The sequence below is a fragment of the Astatotilapia calliptera genome, chromosome 23, assembly GCF_900246225.1.
Source record: "Astatotilapia calliptera chromosome 23, fAstCal1.2, whole genome shotgun sequence".
Classification (NCBI taxonomy): Eukaryota; Metazoa; Chordata; class Actinopteri; order Cichliformes; family Cichlidae; genus Astatotilapia; species Astatotilapia calliptera.
The window spans coordinates 1,356,862-1,381,358 of record NC_039323.1 but is presented as its reverse complement, the minus strand read 5'-3'; the positions used below and the strand labels follow the sequence as shown (position 1 = coordinate 1,381,358).

The 24,497-nt window shown below is 44.8% G+C and overlaps 1 protein-coding gene across 6 annotated transcripts; it reads right to left on the bottom strand.

The window, feature by feature from the left end:
• Window positions 1-63: 63 nt before the first annotated feature.
• Window positions 64-23,546, bottom strand: zfr2 (zinc finger RNA binding protein 2). 6 transcript variants are annotated; one of them, XM_026157864.1, is made up of 19 exons: window positions 23,377-23,546; window positions 18,406-18,652; window positions 18,089-18,206; window positions 16,733-16,960; window positions 15,845-16,191; window positions 14,134-14,322; window positions 13,631-13,886; window positions 12,219-12,412; window positions 11,806-11,925; window positions 11,122-11,267; window positions 10,591-10,717; window positions 10,283-10,485; window positions 9,974-10,142; window positions 7,608-7,782; window positions 4,524-4,612; window positions 3,030-3,125; window positions 2,657-2,768; window positions 2,434-2,531; window positions 64-1,442 (listed from the first exon to the last, which is right to left on the bottom strand). In XM_026157864.1, the coding sequence occupies exons 1-19, from the start codon at window positions 23,427-23,429 to the stop codon at window positions 1,269-1,271; spliced, it is 3,141 nt and encodes a 1,046-aa protein (XP_026013649.1). In that variant the 5' UTR covers window positions 23,430-23,546; the 3' UTR covers window positions 64-1,268. The 6 variants fall into 6 exon arrangements, with proteins under 6 accessions (XP_026013649.1, XP_026013650.1, XP_026013651.1 ...); XM_026157865.1 differs by having other exon boundaries at window positions 16,733-16,957; XM_026157866.1 differs by having other exon boundaries at window positions 18,089-18,203.
• Window positions 23,547-24,497: the final 951 nt, after the last annotated feature.

The window sequence follows — 24,497 nt, the reverse complement described above, 5'->3', positions numbered from 1 at the left end:
AAGCGCAGTTTGAGACACAGCGACGCTTTTTATTACATCACAAGACAGAAAAAGCCCGAAGAGTGTTTTTTTCCTCTTTATTTTTAGTATCTCCCCTCAACTTTAGGCAACACTACAAAGACATTCAAATAATAGGACAGAGAGGTTCACGCTTCCCGTTTCAACAATACAAAAAACAGACCGCAGCATCCCTCGGAAATAAAATAAGCAAGTAGCATACTGTGATGCTGTTGGTAAATGAAGATAAAACTAAAAATGCGCATCAACTCTGAGCCAGAGGTGCGTAAAACGTCGGCTCCTTTGTCTCTGTGACATACCGCTCATCAAGATTCAAACCAGACAAAACCCATAATTGTTCCTCTTAATCAGTAATACATAACATGAGGCAGGCACAAGGAAGAAAGTCAAAAGGACTATAACGATTTAGTCATTTCAGTAAGTATTCAGTCTCATTTTCTCTCTTCTTCTAACCATACTCTGGAAGAAAAAAGATTACTAGGTAATATTATTTAAATTATACAATTATGGCTGCATACAGTGCTTCAGTCCCTCAGCATGCTACTGAACTGCACCAAGGAAGATTTCTCCCTTCAGAGGCAGATTAACTATCACCAGAGAAAGCCACCTTTGGTGGGCCGGTTATTTTAGACTTATTTGGAAACAGGGGGATTTTTTTTGTGTGTTACCCTTAAGCAAAGTAAAGATCACTTCATGTACTGTGCTCGCTCACTCTTATCTGACCTCCCTCACAGTTTCAAAGCTTCCTGCCCACTTTTCACAATCTTAGAAACCAGTTTCAGCAGCAAGTATTCTGCACCAGTGTTAATTCAAGAGTCGGGATGATAAAACTGAACTCGCCCGAAGAGCAGCAGCGTCCAGCTTTTTCTTCACGGAGAAAAGCTGCAAATAAAGTTTAAGGTGCTGATGTTTAAACTGCACTGGAGGCTTTAACATCATAGCAAACAACACAACGGCACACAAATTAGTGGTGGTTCGTATACTGCGTGTAAAAAAAGGAGTTTACTCCCTTTATTCACTCCGCACACTGAAATCAGAAGGAATTGCAACCAATCGTCAGTCCCTTCCCTCCTTCCGAAGCTTCATCCCCCACAGTTTAAGGGTAGATGTGTAACATGTAGAGTCAAAGTTATATTTGTACGTGTATAGCTGCGTGTTAAGATTGTTTTTCGAGAAAAGAAAGAACGTTTAATGTTGTGACATTCTACCAGTCTCTAAACTAGTAAATGCCTCTGCTCCGGAGGCAGAGGTCAAGCACTCGCCGCCTCTTCCTTCTTGTCTTTTTTGCCTTCCCCCTCGCCTTCGCCCGTCTCGCTGACATCCCGTCGACGCTTGCGGTTACGTGCGCTGGCCTTGGATGCTGGCAGGGACTCCATGCCCAGGACCTTGTGGATCTGACGGAAAGCAAGCAGCCGCAGAGCATGCTGGGAACAGAGAGGATACAATCGATAGATAGACAAAGTTAAAGTGCTTACTAAGAGCCTCATACTATGAGAGATGCTTATACATAATTAACAGTGATAAAACAGAAAATTGAGTAAAAATTACGTTTAAAAAGTGAGACTGATACTGTGTGAGAGTCGTGCAAATTGCATTAATATATAATATGCACAATAAGAAAGCATGAAGGTATAATAGAGAAACACAGGTGTGTTCACCTGTCACAGAACGAGAAGTTATTAGTTTTACAGAGGATGTTATGAACAACTTCCTGAATGTTCTTTATGGCAGTGGGGTTGAACATGAGAAGTCTGAGCAGGAATGGGAATCCAGTACTCTACTTCCTTGGACTTATTAGCCTGCCTGCCTGTGAATCCTGCTCACTGGTTCCAGTTGTGCTACAATCAGTCGATTTCAGACGCATCAGAGGAGAAAAATATGGACATTACTTTTATTTTTACTGCACAAAGGGACGACAGCACAATGGCAAACTGAACCCAGGACAGAAACAACTGCATCGTACTGCTAACACACACAACGTTGGCTCTTTGCAAGCATCTGCACAGACGGCATGCTAACGCTAAGCTAGCCAAGAACCCAGAGTAAAAGCTGAGCGAACGCCGACCCCGGGCTGCAGCTCAGCTTCTACCTGTTGGTGTTGCTAAAGTAGAATCGCCATGGCGATCGCATTAAAGCGTCTTTGTGCTGGTTCTTATTTTTGCTTTACGTTTTCCCACCTAAATGCTAAGACAAAGGTCACACGTGTGTCCTCATTAGGACAGGGATTTGTGTTAATCTGCATGAATGATGAACGCAACGTCTTTTTGATATGTTGCTTAGCAACGGTGACTCTCAAAGCGGAGCGATAAGACAACGAGAAGGGACTGAATCAATATTGGAATCGGGTTCGCTAAATTCCCATCCCTACTTGTTAGTGCCTATGATGGTCTCAGGTGTACAGCTGTGTGTGGGTACCTGTGCACTGGCAGTGACGTCCTCTCTCGCTTGAAGTTCCATGCTTTCCAAAGCATCTGTTGGCTCCTTCTCACAGGGGTCCATCAGACCTGGTCCATCTGAGTGAAGGGAGGAGAAAGAGAGTTAATCGCTATTTTGTAGCAGCTCAAAGGGAAGCAAATGCGACTAAGTTCTGCACGTGGCATTCATCGACTGCTTTCCTTAGCGCGCGTGTGTGTGTGACCTGGCAGCAGGATGCCGGTGGAGATGCACTCCAGGACTCTGCGCATTGCCTCCCCTGGACTAAGTGGGCCTGTGGCACTGCTGATAACCTTCTCCACCAGCAGCTCCATCGCCTGGAAGAAGAAACAGTCAAATGGAAGAAGACATCACATGTCACGTGTATACTGTCGTACTGCCTGTCCATTAAACACCAGCTTAGGACATTTGAAACTATCGCCTCCCACACAGTCCAATCGAGTCTGACCGAGTTATGAATGCTCAGCATGCTTTGCATAATGTTCCTTCGTAGATCGACCAAGCAGACAAACAACAAGACAAATGAAAGAGAGAAAACCTCATCAATAAGCAAAAACAGGATAAACGAAGCCACTTACCCAGCAGGGGATCTTCCCCCAGGTGGGAACCCGCTGACATAAATCTCTCAACACCCGAATGATGATCACACAGGACTGCAGACCGTTGGCACGAGCCTCCAGAAACAAAGCAGACAAAAAAGCCTATGCAGTCATGTTCAAAAGGATGTCTGAGGATATAATAAAAATATCAGCTTCTAAATTATTTACATGCAACCTGAGATGGACAACAACGCGACATATTGCACAGTCATCACTTATTTAACAAAAAAAACTAAAAGCAATGACTCAGTAGATTGTAGAAATATATTTAGCTTCAATAAATAGAAGTGGTGGCTTTCTGTATGACTTTGTAAGTCTGCTGCGTGGGAATTTTTGGTGCAACGTATCTCGATGTTCGCTGGTCTGCAACGCTGCAAAGCTAAGCTCGTGTTCTCTCTGCAGAGAAGAAATGTTCTCGAAACAAGCCGTACCACACTTTTTCTAACTGTACGGTCATGAACGTTAACGTCTCACATGCTGAGTGAGGCCTGCAGAGTCTGAGGTGTGGCTTATGGGTTTTCTGCAATTTCTGAGCATTGTACGTCTGAATGCTTCCATTACAGTTCAGTTATCTCGGTAAAGCTCTGAATCGCAACAACAGCCTCTTGCAGCCGTTTGTAGAGAATCACCTTCCCTTCTTATACTGGACCAAGTGTACCTGTTCATCTGTTGCAGACACCGAGCGTGCTCAGACGCTGCACCCTGCATTTGTTTTTCTTTTCTTTCTGCAACTACAGCTGCTGTGATAAAGGAAGGATGGGACTTTTGCCCAAAGATACAGTCTGTCAAACCAAGAAAATGTCTCATCATGGTAAAGTTATCTGGTTAAACAGAATTACTCCTGTGATGAAACAGAAATTAGAACACTTATCACTGCAGAGGAACAACACAGAGCGATGTGAAGCACCTGAGAAGTAACGAAACAGCAGCACAAACCACAGAGAGAGCAGCCAGTGGGCTGGCAGCATCTTCCTCTTATCAGAAACCACCGGTGAAACAAAATCTCACAATCTGTTTCACCAGCACCTTTATGAACATAGCTCAGAGATAACGGCATGTCATGGGAAAAGCCTGGGTGGCAGCCTCGCGTGCTTGAAAACAAAAACAGGCGATTCAATCCCGGCTCGTAGCTCCGCTCATGTGACCTCAGCAGCTTACAAACAGCGTGGGGAAACGTCTCACACACCTTGACCGCCGCAACCGGAAATGACCCAGATTTTGTTTCATGCACCGGCTCATCATGTGACGACTCACATGATTAACTGTGGATCAACGACTCTCAGAGGGGACCGCTCGGGAGCCGCTCGGATGACACGTGAAAATCTCTTCGCGAATCAAAAAATAAGTCCAACTGCCTTAATTTCAAACACTCACCACGGCCATAATCACTAAAAGCTGCTTTAAGTGTCTTTCATTTAACTGCACAGCTTATCAGAACAGTTAAAGGGAAACTGAACGTACACACACACATACCTGAAACCATTTAGCATGGCGCAGAGCAGCTAGATATTCCAGGCATTTCTTCTTATTCAGGAGATCAGGAGGATCCTTCTCAGCCACATCTGTAGGAGATAACGTACTGACTTCATGACTTACAGCCAAACCAGCGCAAAGCCCACATACTGACTGCACTACCTAAGTGTAGGTGTTGTATCTCTTGACGTACAGTCACTGATCAGAGATGTAAGAGTGAGAGTACCTCACAAGGAGAAACATTTCCATCAGTCCTTAAATTCTCTGGTTTGAAGTTGATGGATGAGAAAATGAATGAGGGGGAAAGATGAATGAGAAGGGAGGCATCGAATAAGAATACAGGCACGTGTAAACCAGGAGGAAATCCAAAGGATGCTTTTTACATGACGACTAATTCCCGCTCAGTTTAATGCCGACTTGTGTACGCTCACAGTCCGAGTGCTGCTGTCTTTGGTGAAACTCTGGTGGACTTTGAGGCATGGAGAATTAAAAAAACCTGTATGCTACAAAGCCCACCGAAGCTGGTTTTCCTCCCCCTGCACATACACTCATGCCACTTTATTAGGTATACCTCAGCAGTACTGCGCTGGAGCCCTTTTGCTCAGCCGCGACTCTTCATAGCATAGATTGACTAATGTGCTGGAAACATTGCTACAGTTGCTGCAGATTATCAGGTGCACATTTACGAGGTGGCTCCCTTTGCACCACATCCTCAAGGTGCCCTACTTCTACTGCAATCTGATGGTTATGGAGGTTATTTGAGTACCATGCACTCGCTGTCATGTTCTGCTGAAAGCAGCAATCAAAGCGCGCCCACAAAATATCCCCTACCCCATTACACCACCAGCCTAATGGGGTGGGGGCGTAATGTGCACTGAGAGGTGCTCTTCTGCACACCGTGTTTTGGTTTTCGTTTGTTTTTTTAAATTTAGCGTTGGCTTCCTGTTAGCTCGAGGCAGTCTGGCCATTTCTCTGAGAACCCAGAGAACTGCTGAATCCCAGCAGATCAACACTTTGTGAAATGCCCAAACCAGTAAAACCATTTCCTGTTCAAAAGTCACTTAAGTCACCTGTCTTCCCCGTTCTTGAGTTTCTAAATATGATTGGCTAATTAGATATTTGTATCGTTGAGCAGCAGAAAAGGTGTACCTAATGAAGTGGCCAGTGAGTGTAATTCTGTCTCGCTACAATTACAAGAAAAAGAAAATATTTAAACACAAATCTGTGTCTTTCTTCGAGTCCTGATCAGACAGCGGTCTTATTATTCAGTAATATTAATAAGTATTAACAATCTTCCAAACTGAGGAAGTGAGAGAAACTGGCACAAAGTGAAAAACAGCAAAATCCAGTCAAAGTGCAGCACACTCCCACCAGTGATCACCAGACTTTTAGAAGTTTTCCATGATGGACTCGGAGCTGTGACTGCTGGATTTCCCCTGTTTGCCTTTGACGTTGGATGACTAACAAAAAGTTACTAAAAAAAAGTGTCTGATTATATCTTTTTGAACTTTTTAACTCAAACTTTAGTTTGGAAAGTTTATCATTCTGTAACAAATGTCTCAACTTTGGTTCCGCACTGCTTGGTTTCCTTTAATCTGTCCTAATTGTCTTTATAGCTAAGTAATCAAGCAGCCATAGGGACAAAAGTAAGGACTGTCACTTCACTTCATATTTTAGGACAATATCAACGTCAATAAGCAAACAACAACAACAACAAAAACAAGAAGATGAACGTAATTAGTTGTGGAGTGACGGAGCCTGTGTCTGTGGTGGATTTAGATCGTGAAGAAAGAAAAAGGACAAAAAAGGTGGAGAAATTTTGAGGACATTTTTAAGACTAGCCATCTAAAAATGACACATGGTGGTCTTCTCCAGAGCACTCCAGATGAGGTTACTGATGGCTGTAATGAAGTAATACTGGGGCTTTCCACACTTCCATGTTCACTAGAACTGTAGCAACAACAAAGGAGATTAGCTTTCTCACAGGGCAAATGCAGAACATAAAGCAAGCAACTTTTATTTTGAAGTCTACACTCGCATACCACCTCGAAAGACAGACCCACATTTATCACAGCTCTCAGAGTGGGAGCTCAGTGTCAGTGAACAGGAGGGCGATCCTCCTCTGAGAAGCTTCATAAAAGTGGGTGAACTTCTCAGTGGTATGTGTACTCCAGTGTGGCTTCAGACGAGCCTTCGGCTTGCCCAGGTCTGCTGATACAGAATCGGATGCACTGATCAACAAACCCAAACAAAAAAACAAAAGACAGCGGCCACAGAAAACATCTCTAACATGTTTTCCAAATGTGAAAAAACACATTGCAATGCTGACATTTACTGGAGCGGGTGGAGGAGTGTTTGCAACACAATGATCTTAGACAACTTTGTTGTTTTGTGGGGGGAAATAAATGCAACGCTTCGCTAATGTCAGCTTAAAATTCCTCGATCATTGTGAGGCGGCGAAAGGACACTCCAGCACCGTATCATCGATAATGCCACACGATGATGCAAGGATGAGACGCGAGGGAACGGGAAGTCGCTGGACCTCAAAATCCCCTCAGTGGTATCGTCGCAAAGACGGCGAGAGAAGCAGAACTGCACCGGTGTGTATACGTGAGGCTTTTTGTAAACGTTTATTTGAACCGTTTCCATCCTTGGGCATTATCTGGACAGCTCCCTGAAGGTTTTATCTGAGCATGTGTTCACAGGATAAACACACAGCTCAGTGGCACAGAAAGGTCGGAGAGCCCGGCTTTTGGTTCCCATGTTGTGGAAAAGAAATAAAGAAGTTGGGGACTATTGCAGCTGCAAAAATAAAAAATAAAAAAATGGGGAAATGAAAGGCGTGGGACAAATGAATGCGTGATTTAATTCTTATTTCAGGGGCTGAGAAAAGACAGAAAAAAGGAGAAATCTCGACTGTGGGCTTAGTTAAAAGTCCCACATGAATTCTTGTGTAATTTTTAAGCCTAAAAATTCAGGCTGCTATTGGGTGGAAAGGGAGGGGGCGGGGTCTCTATATATAAGTGTATTACACACATAGCCAACATTTGGTCGTCTGGTACTGAAAGCTTTGGCTTCTCTAACCTTTCTCAGCCGCTTTTCCTCCTGCCTGCTTGTCCTTCTCAGCAGCAGGGTCCTCCCTCATCAGCGGCGAGGTGAGAGATATGGTCACCTGCATTTTGGGCTCCTTGCTTGAAAATATCACGATGTTCGCCTCCTCGGGGTGAGCCTGCACCTCATACTGATCTTCAGAAAAAGTCTGCCGGTTAAAAGGACACTTGGGATTACTCACTACAGAGGAGAAGTGGCGTAGGGACAATGAATAGCCTTGTTTGGCAGTAATACAGGGACGGACTGAAATATTTTAACTCGACTTCTTTCTTTCTTTTTTGTCCCCTTCAAGACAATTTAGTTCCCTTATTTAGCTCAAAAGCTGTTCATCGACAGTAACTTTGTAGCCATAATGCTTATTAAAAGAAAGGGGCTGCTAAGGAAGAAAAGTCCCATCTCACTCTGTAGGGTTCAGGTGTCATAACCAGGCAGTAAGTCTAAAGATCAGTGAAAAGCACCTGCAGTCAAACACTCGTGGCAGCTACAGCAGGAGGAAGAAATGGTGAATAATTACAACACATCGCAACCTCGTTTCCTCTGTCTTGCGAACGTTACTCTGAAAGCAGCAACAATTTAAAAATGCACACTGGTCTTCCCGCTCGGCCTCTGGCAGCTCGGCCGTGAACATGAAAGGACCTCCCCCAAAGCCACAAATCACACAGTATCCCCACAAAGTTGTGTCTCTGAAATTGAACGAATTGAAAGCTTTACTCTTTAACGCGACATTCGTTAAATTCTCGCTGCAAAGACGTTTTTAATTTCGTGCAGTCACGTTAAAAATAAAAGCACACTTTCTTTAGCTTATACAGCTTCACTTATCAGGACTTAATCTGGTCATTAGGTCTTAATTTAAACACAATCTCAGAATGACATCACATATTACTCAGTGTCAGTATTTATTTAACAAAACATTTATCCAAATGCAGAAGCTGTGCGTGGAAATCTTACTCCACCCTCGCTGCTTTCACAATAATTAGCCAAGTATGAAGCATTCATACGCGTCATCACAGTCCTCCCAGGAGCTCGAATACATTCATACGTCAAGACTCTACGGGCTTGAGTCAGCTTGTGAAATGTTAAAGTCTGTGTCAGTATAATTATAAGAAGACTGAGTGCAGGTTGCCAGGAGACTCTTATCTCTAAAATCTTTTTGCAACGCTGCGTCTGAGGAAACCACATGACTTGGAACGAATTATCTCAGAGGCGTTTGACCACAATGCACAGCACCGTGTTTGATGAAAACCAAACGTATCAGCGAAAGCCCCTCAAACCAGCTGTTAAACGCAGCTGATGATTTGGGCTTGTTTCGCAGCCACAGCACCCAGGAAACCATGAGGGCAGATATACGTCCCCACAAAGGTTTCTCAGATCAGCTGTCCTGTCCCTCCTTGCTGTCCCCAAACTGAGAGTGTGGGTGTTAATATTGTTTACGGTACTGTTACTTTCCTTCTTGGTTAAGATGTCTTTTTGTATTTTATTACAGTCTTTTAACTGGACCGCACCTCGGTCGGCTGTGTTGGATTGGCGCCGTCTGCCTGACCGCCAAAGCTTGCCCAAATATTGGAGTCGTGCAACAGGACAGTGACCCAAAGAGCAGAATGACCGACAAGAGAAGGTGCACAGACGTTAGCCTTAAGAGAGCTGTGCACAAACCTCAATGAGGTGAAGCGATGCTGGAAAGACGAGTGAACCAAAATGCCTCTACAATGACGTAAAGGACTGACAGTCATACAGAAATGATTGAATCATAGGGTGTCCTACATGTTTCCACACTCTGCTTCTGCATTTTAATTTCATTTTTGTTAAACAGACGAACACGCAATGCACTACGACACGCTTTGTTGCTCATCCCTCTAAGGACACGAGGATTTTTATTACGTCCTGACAAGTATAACCGCGGCCCGGGTGTACTTTCCTCTTATCACGACTGTACGTGTGGATGACAAACTGCTCTTTTTTCTGGCTCTGGGGGACACGTGCATACAGTCACCTGCTCTGTACCTGATGAGCTGCAGTGGGATTGGTATTCGAGTTGCTAAAACCTCGTTTCCTCTTGTATAACAAAAACTATTACAAGTGAAAACTTCCGGTTTTCTGTCTTTTTCTTGCACAACCGTGAAACCTCAGGGTCCAGGCCTTATGACTAAAGTCATAAGTCAGTGATGACAAACAATAAAATATCCACAGCGCCTGATAACTCGACTGCATATCGAAATATTTCTGTTCTGCTTTTTAATCCCACATACAGTAACTGTCAAAATAACTCAGGATCAAAGTCCCACGCATCACAGAAAGATGAAACCGTTGCCTAAAGCGTGTCTTTTGTGAGATTTGCTTACCGCCAGCTCCTTTGGCAGCTGCTTGGCGATGCTCTTCAGTAACGAGATGGTGGGTTTCTTTGCAGTCAGCAGGATGAGCTCCACATTTCTGTCTCCGCGAAGCAGCAAGCCTTTGGCCAGGATTCCCACCCTCATCACGCCTTTCAGCAGCCGGGCCGGGCTCTCGGTCCTGCCAGGCAGACACACAGACACAGGCTTTGATTTGTTTCTGTTCTTCTGCTTTGGGAACTATTAGAAACACGCAGCACGTAAAATAAATAAATAAAAATCACATGCTGGATAAATGGGAATTATCTGCCAGGTTTTTACCCTTTTTCATCTCCTCCTTCAGCAGCACCATCATCAGTCAGTGCTTCCTTCTCCAGCAGAGAGTCTGACACCAGTTTCAGGGCTCTCTCCGAGTGGGAGACGATCCTCTGAACAGCCTGCAGCTCCTCTTCCACTGGGTAAATAGTGGAGTGCTTGGCCATGATGTGGCGGTCGTCGAGCGAGTCAGGACGACGCACACAAGACTGAAGCGAGACGGGAGGAGGAAGTGGAATCAGATCTTGTTTTTCTTGTTGTTGTTGTTTTTCCAGGTAACAGATGAACAAGAAAGATGCTGTTTCAATGCTCACCAGTAGAGGGGGCACTGGCATCCCGGGGCGGCTCATCAGAGGTGGAGGTGCCATCCTGCGTCTCTGCTCCCCCCAGTACATCTGCTCCTCCTCCACTCTCCTCCAGTACAAGTCCTCCTCATATCGCCTGCAGGAGGAGGAAAGGATTCGAATGCCATTCGTCAAGAATAATTTTTTCCAGCGGACAGAGGCGCACGCTCTGTCTGCCATTAATAATACATCAGACTTATAAAAAGTCCTGCACCAAAATCTAGAGCATCGCCTAAGATTCAGCTGAAGTGAACCTGAGAATGTGAACAGGGAACTTTTTAATCGGGTGAAACGATGAAATCTGAAAAAGTCTGATTTCACTGTAACGTTTCTCTGGGGGTCAGTGATATCAGAAACTTAATACGAGTGTAAAAATAAGATGAAAAAATTACATTTTTCCACGCATTCATGCAAATCTGCCAGTCAGCTACTCAAATTTGGCACATCCTCTTTGGTTTTACCTGTACGCGTGCCCCCCCCAGGCTAACGTCTGACTCTGACCTCATCTCCATGTGCCAGCGCTGCTCGTCATCTCTCTGCCGCTTCAGCACCGCCTTCTGCTTCTGCTTCTTCAGCTTGCTCTCCTGTAGCTTCCTGGCCCGGTTACTGGGTTTGATCTCCACAGGAAGCTCCGGGTTCACTTTCTTCTACAGAGGGACAGAAAGCATGTGATGAACATGTTCTCTTCTACTCTGTCTCTTCACAGATTACCCGACAGCGTTTTTCTTTCCATTTCAAGTTTCCATAACGGACTTAAACCTCCGTTTGGTTCTGGACAGCTGAGATGGAACGACTCCGCTTAGAACCAGATTTCATACAAATACATTTGAAAATGATCCTCATTTGATTTCATACCTCAGCGCTCTCTCTTTAGCACCACCCCATGTCCACTTTGTAAACGACGGTCCGTTATAATAGCAGAGACAGCAGGGTATGCTACTTTGTGGCTGACAAGATTAGATTACAGTCTCGCTCAGTCGGAATCCATCACATCATATTTGGTGCTCAAAAACATCCATAAAGAAAATTCCCTGGCATATCTCAGCGGAGCTGGTTGGGAATCACAGCTAAACTGTCATTTAAGCGTGTGCTATTACTTCACAACAGACACATGGTTTCAGTGAGGATTGTCAAACTCTGTTCCAGAATATGCAGCTTTGGCTCAGCAATGCTCTTTATTTCTACCTTGTATTGCAGCCTGTGCCTTCTTCCCTTCAGGTGCATGTCTTTCGCGTTGGGGTCATTGAAGCTGCACTCGCACAGTTTACAGTGGAATCGAATCACTTTTCCATCATCATTACGAACCTGAAAACGAAGAGAACTGGCATGAGTTTGAAACAGTAATGAAACCTTTATAAATGCAGCTCATAACAACGGGAAATGACGTGTAATGTTGTCACAATTAGGCTCCATGTCAGTCCTGATAACTGCTACAACAATCACCTTCACTAATATTAGAGATCTCTTGGTTAACCCGAATGCTGCTGTGTCCCATGATGACTGGAAACTGCCGGCAGGATAAAGCTGGTAAATATAACCTCAGCATTTCACAGCTGCCGTCCGTCACTGGACTGCCATCAAACCCTTTTGCCGCCTACCTCTTCTACATAGTCGTGTCCCACTGGCTGGATGTCTCCCTGGCCTCCAGCTCTGTCTCCATCCTCATCCTCGCTCTGCGGTTCCATCTTCTGGACTGACGGCTGCGCAGGCTCCTCGACCTTGGCTGCAGCCACCACCACCGGCGCCGCTGCTGTTGCTGCTGCTGCAGCGGCAGTGCTGGCTGGCTTATTGGCTGTGAAGCAGGGCAAATGTTAACACTTTCAGGAGGTCGCTGAAGGCATACTCGAGGCTCGTTTAATGGAAGACGCAGCTCTTCTACTTCCAGTTTGATCCCCAAGTTTAACAACAGTTTCACAACTACAGGAATTACTAAGAAAGGATATCCAAGAAGCAAGCGTTAAATGAAACGGCTATGGAGAGATACACGACTGACTAATAAACACTAAACATCGTTCAATGTGAACTAATTTAACGCAACCACAAAGAGAACACAGAATTAGCCTTTTCTGTCCTTGCAGGTGACATTTCTCTGCAAACCGTTAAAGAGCTGTTAAATCTTCCTCATCTTATCGTTTTTATTCTCATCGTTTATTTTTACAGGTTCTAGTCATCGTATTGTTTGCATAGCGTGCCTTTGTCATGTGCGCAGCGCTGTGCGCCGTCTAAGTCAAGTTGCTTAAAACAAATAGTCCCCACAGCTGCATGAATAGACTGCACTTCATTTTACTGATTTATAGAAACTAAACACTACAGTTGCAGCTGCACTGCAAACGTGTTCAGTGTGAAATTGCATTTCAGTTTATTTTGTTTACGCTGGTACGATCTGCCTGCAGAGAGGAGACCACCCTGACCTATGGCTCCTGGTGCGATGTTGGTTTTTAGTTCTAGTTTTATTTTAGTTGATTTTATCTTATTTGTAAATAAAGCGCTGTTTTAATTTTTATGTATTATGTGTTTTATTTAATGCCGTCAGCGTTAATCTCGTTAAAATGACGTTAACACCATAACTGCATTAAAGCGGCAAATCTCCGTTAGCGAGTTAGCGCGGATCGCCCCATGCGTGGGGCTGCACGGCGTCAACGCCTTAGCACGGTTAGCTCGTTGACGGCGTGCAGCACTAGTTTTATTTTTTACTGTTTTGTTTTATTCTGTCGGTCTTAACGTATTTCCTGTAGAGCTCGTTGGTCCTGTGCTGGGGTGTTAAAGTAATAAAGATGGATCAGATATGCTGTCGATGAAGAGGCGCTACTTAGATCATCTGTGAAATCACCCAAAACATAAATATAGATTTAAACCAGACAAACCTGCTAAAGCAAATGTTTTTCCTTTGAATTATTTTTATTATGGTTGTTATTATTATCATTCTTAAGGTAAGTGTGCACTGTTCATCTGAATTAGTGAACACTGAATATTAAAGATCCAACATTTTATAACAGCTGAACAAACTTACAAATGACAGTTATTCTGGAAGGCGGGGGCTTCTTGACTGGTGTTGCTGTTTTAGCCGTGCTGTTTGCAGCCACCGGTTTGGGAGCTGCAGCAGGAGTTGCAGTGGTCGATGCAGAAGTGGAGGAGGACAAGGAGGAGGAGGAGGAGGGGACTGAAGGCTTCCCGGCTGTCGTGGTTGTGACAACTGGAGTAGAATTCACTAACACTGGCTCAGTGGAAGGTATAGGTTTCCCCAGCTTGGTGTGAAGTTTCACCACCTTTCCGAGGTCGACAAAGACAGACACAAGGAGACAGACCCATTTAAGGCTGCTGATACTTAATCCCACCCCAAATCCCTCTGGGAGGTTTTGTTCCAGGACTTGGCAGGTCAAGTGGAACATCACATGTGTACGCCACAGTCACGATCACTACTGAAAGCATGTCAGCTGCTTATTTTATTCCTTTAATAACAGCAAATATGGACAGACAGAAAGATGGGGAGAAAAGCCCCACAGGGATGCGTACCTTCTGATGTTTGGACCCACGGATATGAGCAGCATAAGCATCCACTCCTGTGCAGGAGACGTCACATAACTCACAGCGTAACTGCGTCTGGACCCCTCTGGGGCCGTTGCTGGGCCCCGTCTGCCCTCCAGACTTTAGGGCTGCTTCCTTTTTCTTGTGCTTCTGGCCCTCCAGATGCTCCCGGTACGTCTAATGCAGTAAATAAAGATGAAGCCAGTCAACAACACGAAGCATCTAAAACAGTCGTGGACGCTTTCATTGATATACACCTTTGAAGCAAACGCTAATATTCTAACGTCTTTTTTTGCTTGTATTTTAGTGATTTAATACAAGGCATTATATAAATTAGAATTACCGTAATTGTCGGGCTATAAGCCGCTACTTTTTGCACAAGCCTTGAAGCTTTTAGTCAGGTGCGGCTTTTCTATGGATTGTCCGTGATTTTTGTCATATCGTAAGACGATTTGTTTTGTTTGTTCCGCTGTTGTACGGCACTACGTTGCCTGGCGGAAGGATCGGGGTTCAAGAGTGGTATGTTGGTCACATGTCCATCCGCCAGGCAACGTAGTGCCGTACGAAGTAGCGCGAAAAACAAACTTCAAAGTAGCGCTACGCGTTCAGCGGGAGGCGTGGATGACGAGTGGCAATAAACTTGCGAAAAGCAAGTTATGCCCAACTCCACCGGTGGATTCTGACAGCGTGGAAAAGTGTGAAAACATCCACGATCACCAACGGGTTTCGAAGGGCTGGACTGCTGCATGATGGAGAGGAGGACACCGCCACGGCCCTTCAGAGGGTGTTTGACTCTGACAACGAGGATTTGTTTGGTTTTGAAAGTGACAACGAAGGAGAGAAGCTGAGAGTGGATGACGAAGCCATCCTGAGCCTGTTCGTTTCTGACACTGGAGGAGAGGACTTTGGTGGTTTTAGTGGCAGGAAGAAGAGGAAGATGGTGAATGACTGACTTTTCTTCTTGTTAAAGCCGTGTCACTGCACCTGAGCCTAAAAGGTAGTCTGAATCTATTTTTCTGGTGTGCTGCAGGTTATTGTTATGTACTACATTTGTTACTCATTTATGAAGCACAGTACATGTTTCCTACTTGTAATTACCGCTACTTGTACATATACCTAAAAAGTTATGCAAATATGTACCCATAACTTGTTTTTCAAAATATTAATAAAAGGGGTGTGTCTCCAAACAGCCGTCTCTTTCCTGATTCGCTTTGTGCATATTCTCTTACATATGATAAGTCAACATTGAAACACCTGCGGCTTTTAGTCAGGTGCGGCTAATGTATGTACAAAACAGGATTTTCCCCTGATTTTAGCTTGTGCGGCTAATATTCAGGTGCGCTTTGTAGTCCGGGAAATACGGTAATAAGGTGCTCCTATTTGGCGCTGTGTTACTACTACACAACTTCACTGCTCAGCAGCCTCCGTAAGCTTGAACACTGGGACAGGAACATATTCTCTACTGGCCCTACTGGCGCTCCAGCTCACTGCAGACTTCCAGAGTAGCAGGAGGACATCTGTTACTAGCTTCAAGGTCCTTTATAAGAAGGCAGCAAAATAGTCACGACAACAGCAGCAATAACTCATCTAATAGAGCCGTGCGGCCGCCGCAGATAACGTGTCGAAAATACTGAAAACACATCAGGGAAGCTTCAGAAACACAAAATTAAACATGTTTTCCTCATTTCTGATGGCCTACCTGAGGGCCTGCACAGCTGATCTTGCAAATGTCACAGTAATGAAGCTGCGGCTGCTTGGGAGGCCCTTTGGGCTTCTGCAGCTTGCTCTGGTGAAACGTGGGCTTTTTGTAGGCGTTTCCAGTCGGAGCGGTCACCATGTTGCTGCCCGAGTTACTCCAGGACGAGCTGGTCAGCTGCTTGGGTGGCGGCTGAACGGGGGCCTGCGGCTGCTGCGGCTGCTGCGGCTGCTGAGGTTGCTGTGACGGCTGCGGCTGCGGCTGGGACAGAGTCTGCTGGGGCGGCTGATAATAGGTGGGGGTGGATGCCGAGGTGTAGCCGACTGAATCATAACCAGAGTAGCTAATGCCTGAGGGGTGAGAGAGCAGAGAGAGGGACACGAAAGCAAGCAGGATATGGGTCAAACAGTCAGCAGTCATTCAGGAAATAAGCTGCATTCAGTTTCATCCACTCTGCTTTCACATCTGAGCTTCAGCTTTACAGATGTCAGTGATGTAACACATCATCCACCAATGAAAGGCAAAAATTTATTCACTGTAAAATCATTTAGTCTGAGTTTGCTTTCATTTGAATAATCTGTGTAACATTTACCGTGTTTCCCTGTCAGCTACATTAGCTTCTACCTCGCTTCTTGTTTTCCACATCCAACATGTCTGAGCTTCAGCTTTGATGAGTAATATCAGATTGTATGTAACTCAGCACGAATTAGCACGAGCCTGTGTGCAGTCACAGTTAAACGTGCAGCTAATTAAACAGGTTTTCTAGCTTTAGCCGATAGCTTATCGTTGTTCAGTTCTACCTGTAACAAAAACACATAAAAAGACATAACAACAAGTTGGCTGAAATGTTAGCAGCTTTAAAGCGCGTCTATAAACCGATGTTGACGTCACCTGAGTAGGAGGTGGCTGCGACGCTGGAGCTGAACGAGGAGCCGAGCGTGTACGACGAAACTGGCGTTAGAGGCTGCTGGACGCTCGTGGACACTGGGTAGATGTTGTAGCTGGTAGACACAGAGCTGGAGGGGGCGAGGGGTTTCAGTGCTGTCACCTGCCTCTGGGGGGGAGGCGGCTGGTTGTACACAGTGGAGGTGGCTGGACTGTAAGCATTCTTCACTCCTACTGATACAGAAAAATGCGACAGAATTGAGGGGTGAAGGAAAACAGAGGAGCAGCAGCACAGGTGGAGAGGAAGGACAGAGAGAGCTGAAGGATATGAGTCATAGAGTTCGTGTTCAAGAGAGTTTCTGGCAGAGCAGGCAGGATCTTCATTTCACTAACAAATGAGTGGCAGAGACGTGCACACAGAGAACAGTGCAGACGTTTTAGGCACTTATCGGGCATAAGGCATTGTTCTGCATCACATCCGGCGTTTCATCTCTGTGCCACGCTCACAAAGAGTCAATCAATACATTTCTGCTTCAATGATTTCCAGGAACAAAATAAAGACAATAAAGCTGCCGATGTTATCGGCAACTCGAAGGAGCTCAGGGGATGTATGTGAGCCATCGAAAGCTGCTATCTGGTTTTGAAGGACATTTATAGAAGGAAAAACAGCTTGTAGGGATCCGAAGATGCTGTTCATACGATCAATAACAGCTGCACCACCACAGCAGCATCCAGCAGTCATCAAAAGTCTAAAGGCTCGTGACATTTCTAGACTAAAGTATCACTGATGAGTCACAGGACGCTGCTCCCAATCGAGCCGCTGCACCGAAAATCGAACCAAAGAAGAAGCAGAACTCGCTCAGCTGCTGGACTATATTTCTTCCAAACTGAGAAACTGTGACTGATATCGACGTCTTATTTAAAAGGAAAACTGTAACAAGGGCATCAAGAGCTACGTTAGATCACAGCCTGACTCGTGTTTCTTGGACACAACATGCTATATTAAAAAAAATGACCACACTGGTCAACTTCCTGTACCAGTCAGTCTTTTCTTTTATTCACAGATCTTTGTTTCTTTATTCACTGAAACCAAATGAGGTTAAACTTCCACGCTGAACCTTTTTAATCGTGGAGAACGTAACAGGCTATGTGTCATGAAAAGTTCTCCCAGACGATGAATAGAGTTGAAAAAGTGAGAAATCATAGCAAAGAAAAATAATCACAGGTTCCCTGCAGGGAAGGCAAAGATGGTTTAAAATGAAATCAGCTGGTTTACATGCACCAACCTAATATTATTGTCCATAAGAAGCAGAAATCAACTCATTTTACACTGTTTGGACACTGGGAATGAAAAAGACTCACCAGTCTGGTAGTAACTCTCTGTAGGCGTCCTTTGAGCCGTTGCTATACTCGTCTGGTAGTACTGTTTATTGTCATAGGTAGTCACTGCAGCAGGACGCCCGTAATTGTAGTTGTCCTGCTGGTGTTCACAAGAGAGCATCCAACCCACACATATTAAAACTTGAGCAATGCAGACAATTTAATCGTGCACAGATTCTCTCTCAGGTTAAATCATCTGAATTCTAAAATTCCTCAAAACAAAACCTGCTTTGCAAAAATCCGGCATGCAAAATGAAACAGAAGAGCAGAAATCATAAGAGAAGCGCAAAGAAACTGACCGTGTCTGAGTATACCTGGTACGTCTGTGGGGTAGTGGTTGGCTGCGGGGGATCGGGCTGTCTGTAGGTGTAGTCCGGGGGCGCCTGGTGGCTTTGGTAGGCCGGGTAAGGGGCCGAGACCACAGGCCGGGCGGCCTGGACCGGAGCTGGAGAGTATGAGGCGGTCACAGCGTGAGCCACAGCCGGAGCCTGCTGGACGCTGTAACTCGCTGTGGAGGGATGGGAGTAAGCTGGTGGAGGCTGGGTACTGCAGGACGGGAGAGGGAAGAAAGGAAGACGCGACATTTAAATGACTCAAAACATTCTGACATATCTTGTCACACCCACGCTGTCAGGTATTTACCACAGGAACGTGACAAACCAAGTATTCAGTCCAAAATATCCTTGTTAGCTGAAGCACAGACCACAGAGGTGAGTCACTAACATCAACATCCGGTGCAAAAAGGAAACCGCTATCACTTATCTTAGTTATTTAAACTGCAGCCAAGAAACAGCAGGACTCATTAATAATATGCAAAAAGCACGGTCACGACCACAGTGGTGATAATTTTACTCAGTTTACTTTACATGTATGCATAAGCATGCACCTCACTGCGTTTGGCACCGCTTAAATGCTAAACTGCATTTTTGTTTTTGGAGTCAGCACGCTGTGCAGCACCAACAACGCTGAGATGAATTTAAACCGAAACGTTTATTACAGCAGAAATAAAGATGATAATCAAACACAGTTAAGAAGTAACTACAGAATACTTCTCATTGATGATTACAGTGAACAAACTAATCCGAGCGCTAACAGACTCAAAAGCCACCTGACGAAAAGCAAAGAATAATGATACACACCCTCACTGAAACCAGTGCGGTGAATAAATATGTAATTCATGATTTATTTATTCATTTTGCCTTTTTAGCTCATTGTTTCTCTTGCAGTAACACGGATATTGTGATGCATCCCTGTAGACCGAGCTGCAATGTCTGCATCGTGTTTTAGAAAATGAGAAAAGAGGAGCCGGGGAAACACCCTTCAACCTTGTTATGAGTGCTGACATTGCACAGCTGGTCCACCAGAGGGCACTGTGCAGCTGTTCTGCTGAATCTGGAGAGGCCACAAACAAGAAGCTGACTGAGAAGCGACAGAGAGAGTAAACAAGTGCTTGTTAATGAAAATCTGTTTATTACTGTGCACCTCAAAAAAAGAAAGAAAAAAAAGACAATTTTAGCTTTTTAAATCAAATATTAGTAACTAAAAATCCAATATTGGTCAGATTCTAGTATTATGACATCATATGGATATTAAGTCGTGGTGAAGAGGGAGCTGAGTGTAAAAGCGAAGCTCTCAATTTACCGGTCGATCTACGTCCCTACCCTCACCTATGGCCACGAGCTGTGGGTAGTGACCGAAAGAACGAGATCGCGGATACAAGCGGCAGAAATGAGCTTCCTCCGAAGGGTGGCTGGCCTCTCCCTTAGAGATAGGGTGAGAAGTTCGGCCATCCGGGAGGGGCTCAGAGTAGAGCCGCTGCTGCTCCACATCAAAAGGAGCCAGCTGAGGTGGTTCGGGCATCTGACAAGGATCCCTCCTGGGTGCCTCCTGGGGTTGGTTTTCGGGCATGTCCCACCGGGAGGAGGACTCGGGGCAGACCCAGGACACGCTGGAGAGATTATATCTCTCGGCTGGCCTGGGAACGCCTTGGTGTTCCCCCGGATAAGCTGGAGGAGGTGGCTGGGGAGAGGGAGGTCTGGGCCTCTTTGCTTAGGCTGCTGCCCCCGCCACTCGGCCTCGGATAAAGCGGATGAAGATGGATGGATATTGATTCTTAGCTCTTATCTCATCAGGTCCAGTCCAAAAAGGCTCGGCAGTGCCTGTACCACCTCCGACAACTGAGGAAGTTCAGGATCTCTCCAGTGATCCTCAGGACTTTCTATGCAAGTGCTGTGGAGAGCATCCTCACACAGAGCATCGCATCCTGGTTTGGGAACCAAAAAGCTCTTCAGAGAGTGACCCGTACGGCACACTGCTGCAGGACTGCTCTCCCCTCCCTTCAGGACACCTACATCAGGAGATGCTGAACTACAGCAGCTCAGCTATTGAAGGACCCGTCCCATCCCGGCAACAGGCAGAAGGTTCTGCGCCATCCGGAGGAGCTTCTATCCTCAAGCCATCCAGGTCCTAAACCAGAACATGCCCCCCACCCCCCCTCAGCATCCATAAGTGACTGAGACAGCACTTACTCCTCTAACACACCCCAGCCTGACTCTTCTAGACACTTTAACACCCACTTGCACAATGTACATTTTTCAGATTTTCAAATGTAAATTTCCAGATTTTTAAAAATTATTTATTTAATTCATTTAATGTACATAATTCATTTACTTACTGCACATAATGTCCTCCTGTATATATTCACTAAATGTATATAATGTCCTTCTCTCCTTTTGCACAGTCGAGGAGCGCGTCAGGATCCACTTCACTGCATGTTGTACTCCTATAACTATGAATGTGGCAAATAAAGAATCTTGAATCTGTATCATTACCAATCACTTTAAAATACATGCATGGCTGCTCAGCATGTTTGCATGTTTTTGAAGGCACAGTAATTATAGGCAATGACATCAGTGACTCCAGCTGACAGCCTTCAGTGTCAGTCTGGACGAGAACATTAGTGGGCTTAAATTAAATGATGCCTTAAAGGCAGAGGTGTCACATTCATTGTCACTAATGGTCACACAGAGGACCTGAGCAACAGTGACATATTTATACAGTTCACTGATATTTTTATGTTATAAATAAATCCAGGCAAAGTAATGAATTTTTAATGTTGTTCTGCAGATTTGTCTGCAAGTCTTATGCAGCCTGTGGAGAAGGTTTCATATAACGCAAAAACATTCATGAGGCGGATTAACTGTGCAGTACAGAAACTGGATGTACACTAAAGTACAGCCAGCCTTTCCTGCTCCAAACGATGCGACTAGTTTAGGAAAAGACTCACAGCGCTGCAGCTGCACGCATCCGTCTGTCACGCCTTATCTTTGTTTGTTTGGGGTTCAAACTTCAAACCAGCCATGTGAATTATATTCTTTGAAAATACAGCAAACAGATACACAGCACTCTCTGTGCAAACAGTCCATCTCCCACGTCAGTGGAAACTTTGCTTTCGCTGCAGTCAAAGCTCCACTCAAACCCGACCTGCACTTCCCTGGAAATGTAGCTACATGCTGTGCAAACAATGGCCAATTTCTCCTGTGCATCTCCAGCTACGTTTCACTGCAGTTTGTTTTATTTATCAGTGAGAGAATATCAATTAACACCTTAGTATAAGGAATAGTAATCATAGTCGCAACATAGGGACTCGACATAGGGACATAGGGATGTCAACAAACTCCTGGAGGGAGATTGCAGAAACTACCGGAATGACTGTGAGGGAACGCACAAAGAAGTGTAAAAAACTTCCCAGGACTTGGGAAGTAAGAAAGTCCCAGCCTTTCATTTGTTTGTTTCGGGGCTGGCACTGAAACCACACACAAGCACAAATGTGTGGAGGGTCACGCCGTGGGCTCTGCAAAGATTCAGCTGTTAGTCAGCTTGTTAGATTGCACAAGCTGTGGAAGCACGCCTGTCTATTTAGTCTCGCATGGGTGCAAGGTTCACGACACACAGCTACGACCTAAATTATGAAGCAGCTAAAGTAACGGGTGGGCCAGATTAAAATCTGTGAAGAGCAGGATTTGGTCCAGCTCGTAAGGTCACAAAAGAGCACACGTGTAAATCTATAGCACGATTTTAATTAAAAGTACAAAACAAAAGCTCTGTGTGTTTCTTGACAGAGGAATTCCTGACAGCCCTTCAAACAGGTTTCAACACAGCCAAAAGAAAACTGCTGCAAGCTCAGTTTATTTAGTGAAACTTTAAAAAAATGTCTGCACGTCAAATGGTCTGAATCAACCGACTTCTGCCAGAAATTTAGAGAAAACTTTAAAGAACATCACACCATGTGCTCCCACAGATTTCCCCAAAAATGATTGGGAACCCAACTCGGTGTCTTTAGTCGGGCACGACACTGCTGCCCTAAATCCAGGTCAAAATATTCGGAGACTCCTCTCGGCCTGTGAGTGTGCTGTAGATGTTTGGATCACTGCCCTGACGTGATGAAGAGCATAGTGAACTGGTAACTCCTGCCTATAACCAGTTTATCAGCACAGATGTGGTGTGCAGCATAAGGTTAAATACTGCATATTTTATCAGTGCTGGTGGCAGAGAATGACAGGGGTGAATTTTAATACAGGTATAAAAGGCACAAAGAGGCCGCAGAGGAAAGCAGTCCGGTTTGTCAGGTTTGTTGGCTTAATGCAGCACAACAGACAAGGCATGAAAACCTTCACAGTTCACTAACCGCAGGATGATGGCTCCATCACATCACTAATTGATTACCTGTCAAATTCAAAGGCTAAATTAGGCAGGCAAACTTAGCCAAATTATGCAAATGCTGCTGCTGCTGCTTTTCCGAGGGCCTCTTTGCTCTGTATGGCTGCATGTCAGAGAAGTCAGAGAATGACGTTTGGGGATACAAGACCGTCAGTGGTGTCAGATCAGAGTTGGCCCTCTTTAATCCTAAACGCCGGCCAAAATCTAACCCGTCACAGCTGCAGCCAGCTCGGTTTCGTTACCCGGCTAAAACACTTCTTTCTACTGACCCCGTTTAATTATGTTACAGCACAGAAAGTGTTGAAGCATCGAACCAACTGGTGCAGCTGTATAGCGCTGTGGTTCACCTAATGTCAAGCTGCAAGCGCTGGCCTGCGATCTCGGCCAGCTAATGTTAGCTAACCGAACCAAGCGGGTCAAGCTAGCCGTGTATCCCTGCGCTGCCACGCAGCAAAACCCCACGGGTGACCGTGTCTCCGCCGATACACCTCGGCAGCTGACACCTGCGGCTCAACGCGCTCGCTGACACCAACCCACGTCACATGAATTACCTGTACTGCGGACCGGCACCATGTGTGAAGCCGAAATAGTTGCTTGCAGCCATCTTGGCATCTCCGGTACAGTACAGTGTGCTGACAAACAGCAGCGGAGCGGTGACACCGAAACTCAAGATAGTTCCCCCCCTCGACTGCTGCTAACGGTCACATACCGGAACTGGATCGGAAAGACACGAAACGGTTACAAACAGGGAGCTTTCAGCGAGGAACTCCGTGTGCGCCATGTAAAGTCTGCGGTCAGTGTATAATTTCTATATATATATGATATCCTTGTTAATATATATAGATTTTCATAACTTCTCCACTCAATCGCCACACGCATGCGCACTAACCCCCCCCCCCGCTGAGATTAAAAATAATCCTTCTTCTTCTCATTATTATTATTATTATTATTATTATTATTATTATTATTATTATTAATATTATTATTATAGCGCTAAATGACACCGTATATCTGTGTCTTAAACACTATTCAGGTATGGCTCAAAACTGTATGCCAGTGTAATGATAAACCCAACCTGAAACTGCTGAGATAATAGTGTCATAACAGAGAATGCGTGAGCTGTGGCATGAGAACACGCGAACAAACTTTAGCAATAGTGCTAGAAATATAATATATTTAACCTTTACATGCTAATTGACAATCTAGTGACATCCACAACTTACAATAGTAAGTTGTGGATGTTTATATTTATGTTAACATATTTATGTTCTCCTTTGCCCCACACAAACTTAATGCCCTACATATAGTTTTTTGGATCTGGTCTTATTTTAAATTTCAACAAACAGATCATATTTAAAAAAAAAACTGTAATTAAAAAAAGTCAATTTAACTAATTAACTCCAGTTTTATGCTTTAGTAAAGGCACTGCTTTATTTTGTTTCCTTCTCTTTTCTGCTTTTTATCTCTTTTACATTTTGTACTGATTTGTATAATTATTATTTGTTATACCAATTTTATGAACGATTAATTGATATATACGTAAATAAATAAATTTTAGCGGAGACGGAAGTACGTTGGAGTGAATGCTCTCGCTTTGCTTAATACTCTGGGTGTGAATGGCTGGGTGATTGGACGGGTGTTGCGTGCCTCTGATAATTGAGGTACAGTCTAA

Coding starts and splice junctions, on each gene's coding strand:
- zfr2 (XM_026157864.1), bottom strand. CDS start 23,429: ATGGCTGCAAGCAACTATTTCGGCTTCACACATGGTGCCGGTCCGCAG. Junction 16,961..18,088: donor AGAGAGTTACTACCAGACTG/GTGAGTCTTTTT, acceptor TTTCTGTATCAG/TAGGAGTGAAGAATGCTTAC. Junction 10,718..11,121: donor CGCTGGCACATGGAGATGAG/GTCAGAGTCAGA, acceptor CTCCTCCTGCAG/GCGATATGAGGAGGACTTGT.